The 2,345-nt window shown below is 64.1% G+C and overlaps 1 protein-coding gene across 2 annotated transcripts in view; it reads left to right on the forward strand.

Moving 5' to 3' along the window:
* Positions 1-160: 160 nt before the first annotated feature.
* CERCAM (cerebral endothelial cell adhesion molecule) overlaps positions 161-2,345 on the forward strand; it is a 9,653-nt gene continuing 7,468 nt past the window's right edge. The window contains exons 1-3 of one of the 2 annotated variants that reach the window (XM_006103134.3): positions 161-354; positions 1,694-1,804; positions 1,962-2,079. In XM_006103134.3, the coding sequence (XP_006103196.1) occupies positions 161-354; positions 1,694-1,804; positions 1,962-2,079 (423 nt within the window). Of the gene's footprint in view, positions 355-1,363; positions 1,584-1,693; positions 1,805-1,961; positions 2,080-2,345 lie in introns of those variants that run through there. The other variant, XM_023744476.1, reaches the window with a different exon arrangement.

Below are 2,345 nucleotides of genomic sequence, written 5' to 3' on the forward strand. Positions count from 1 at the left end.
GGAGTGGACCCCCATTTGGGGGGGTACGTTACCCCCATCCCTTTCTGGCCGGCACGGCCCAACCCCGGCCCCTGGCCCCGCCCGAGCCCAGCCGCGCCGCCACTCCCCTCGGCGGGGCCCGGAGCCCTGGGGGGCCGCGCAACCGCCGGAAGCGCTCGCCATGCGCGCTGCACGCGACGCCCCGCTGCTCCCGCTGCTGCTCCTGCTGAAGCCGCGGCTCCAGGTCACGGGCCTCGCGGAGCCGCCGCCCGCCGTGGTCCTTGCCATCCTGGCCCGCAATGCCGGGCACTCGCTACCCCACTACCTGGGCGCGCTGGAGCGGCTGGACTACCCCCGGGCCCGGCTGACCCTCTGGTGAGAGACCCGGGCCTTGGCACCCACTGGGCATCGCCCCCAGCTCCAGATGAGGCCGTCTGCGCCCAGTCCGGACACCGCCCAGGCAGGCTCCTCCCCGGGCAGACAGGCCCTCTTCAGCCCCTGGCCCTGCAGACTGACCTCTGAGGCCGTGGTCTGACCCTAGGACACCCACCCTGGCCCCTGCTCCCCCTCTTGCCACCTCCTCCGGGTGTAAGTTGGGCTGGGCCCCTCTTGCTGTCAGTGCCCACACTCCACCCCAGGGGACCTGTGGTTGCTTGACGTGGAGGGAGCAGCGGTAATAGCAGACATCCTCTGGGGCCCGGGGTGGCCGGCATCAGCAGGACTGGGGGTTCCTGGGGGGGCAGTGGGGGTGCAGTCAGCCCTGGCTCCAGACTGCTCTGCAGGGGAGTCAGACCTGCGCCCCCGCCCGCCGGGCTGGTCCTGCCAGCGGATGGCAGAGCCCCCTCTGCTCTGCCGCCCCCAGGTGTCCCCACAAGGCACTGGACTCAGCGGCCACGGCCTGTGGCAGCCAGAACAGGGAGGAGTCCCAAGCTGAGGTTGGGGATAAATGGAGGGAAAGGACAAACTACCCCTCACAACACACCGCACTCGGGCTGGGGTGGAGCCGTGGCCTGGGGAGGCCGCCCACAATTACCACATTTTGGGAGCTCATAGTTCCCACCCCTACGGGACTTGACACGTAGTTAGTCTTCATTTCTGGGGAATTGGCTTAAAGGGACAGTGTCCCCTAAAACCTGGCTTTTGTCTGAGCCCCCTCCCCCGACTCGGTCATGGGGGCCCTTTCACAGGAGAGGAGGAGCGTGTTCTGTGTCAGCCGAGCGTGGGCCCGTGCGCACTTCTCAGACACTCCGTGTGGTGTGAGCCTTCTCACAGCTTCCCAGCAGAGAGAAGCAGCAGCCCTTCTGTCCCGTCCCGACTCGGGGGGTGGGGGTGGGGGGTGGGGGGGGCTGACTGGTCACACAGCAAGGAAGGAAGGTACCCAGGCGCGTGCAGGTGTGTTCTTCAAGGCCGAGGTACTGTCCATCTTCCGAAAGGCGCTCCAGCTCTGCTCCCTCGGCCTGCTGGGTCCTCCTAGAGTCAGAGAGGCAGCAGGTGAAGCCCTGAGAGGGGCAGGCAGACCTGTGATGGGCACCTGGCTGCCTGCTTGCAGCCCCTCCTCTGCAGCATACCTACCGCCAGGCTCCTAGGAGAAGCCAGCCTCGCAGGTGTTGCTGCTCGGGGGGCAAGGCTGCCTCGGGGTTTGGTTCTTCTGTGGCTGCACCCCCTTCACCCTTCTTCCTCCTGTGTCCCACCCTTCTTCCTCCTGTGTCCCCAGGTGTGCCACGGACCACAACGTGGACAACACCACGGAGATGCTGCAGGAGTGGCTGGCCGCTGTGGGCAATGACTATGCAGCCGTGGTCTGGAGGCCTGAGGGGGAGCCCAGGTGGTGAACTGGTGGGGGGCGGGGGGATAGGCAAGAGCTGCAGCCCAGAGAGAAAAAGGGCCAGCCCAAGCCACAGGCTCCCGGCCAGGGCTCTGTCCACTGCCCTGCAGAGAGGAGGCACCTACCCCACGGGACATCTCATCTCTTTATCCCTCAGGCCCTACCCAGACGAAGAGGGTCCCAAGCACTGGACCAAAGAAAGGCACCAGTTTCTGATGGAGCTGAAGCAGGAAGCCCTGACCTTTGCCAGGGACTCGAGGGCAGACTATATCCTGGTAAGAAAGCCTGGCCTATGATTGGGATCTGTTTCTGACAGAAGTTCTGGTGTGACAACCTCCTGTAGGCTAGCGACCTGGGTCAGAATCAGATATTGAGCTGGGATCCCTATGCTTGAACTCAGACTAGATATTAAGCCTGGATTCCTGAGACAGATTCCAGGGTATATACTGAGTCTAGTTCCCCGAACTAGGGCTCAGAATAGGTCTTTGGATCTACTCCCAAGTCAGATCTCTGATAAAGGTTCTTAGATCAGCATCTCAGT

This window comes from Myotis lucifugus, unplaced genomic scaffold (assembly GCF_000147115.1).
Source record: "Myotis lucifugus unplaced genomic scaffold, Myoluc2.0 scaffold_465, whole genome shotgun sequence".
Taxonomy (NCBI): domain Eukaryota; kingdom Metazoa; phylum Chordata; class Mammalia; order Chiroptera; family Vespertilionidae; genus Myotis; species Myotis lucifugus.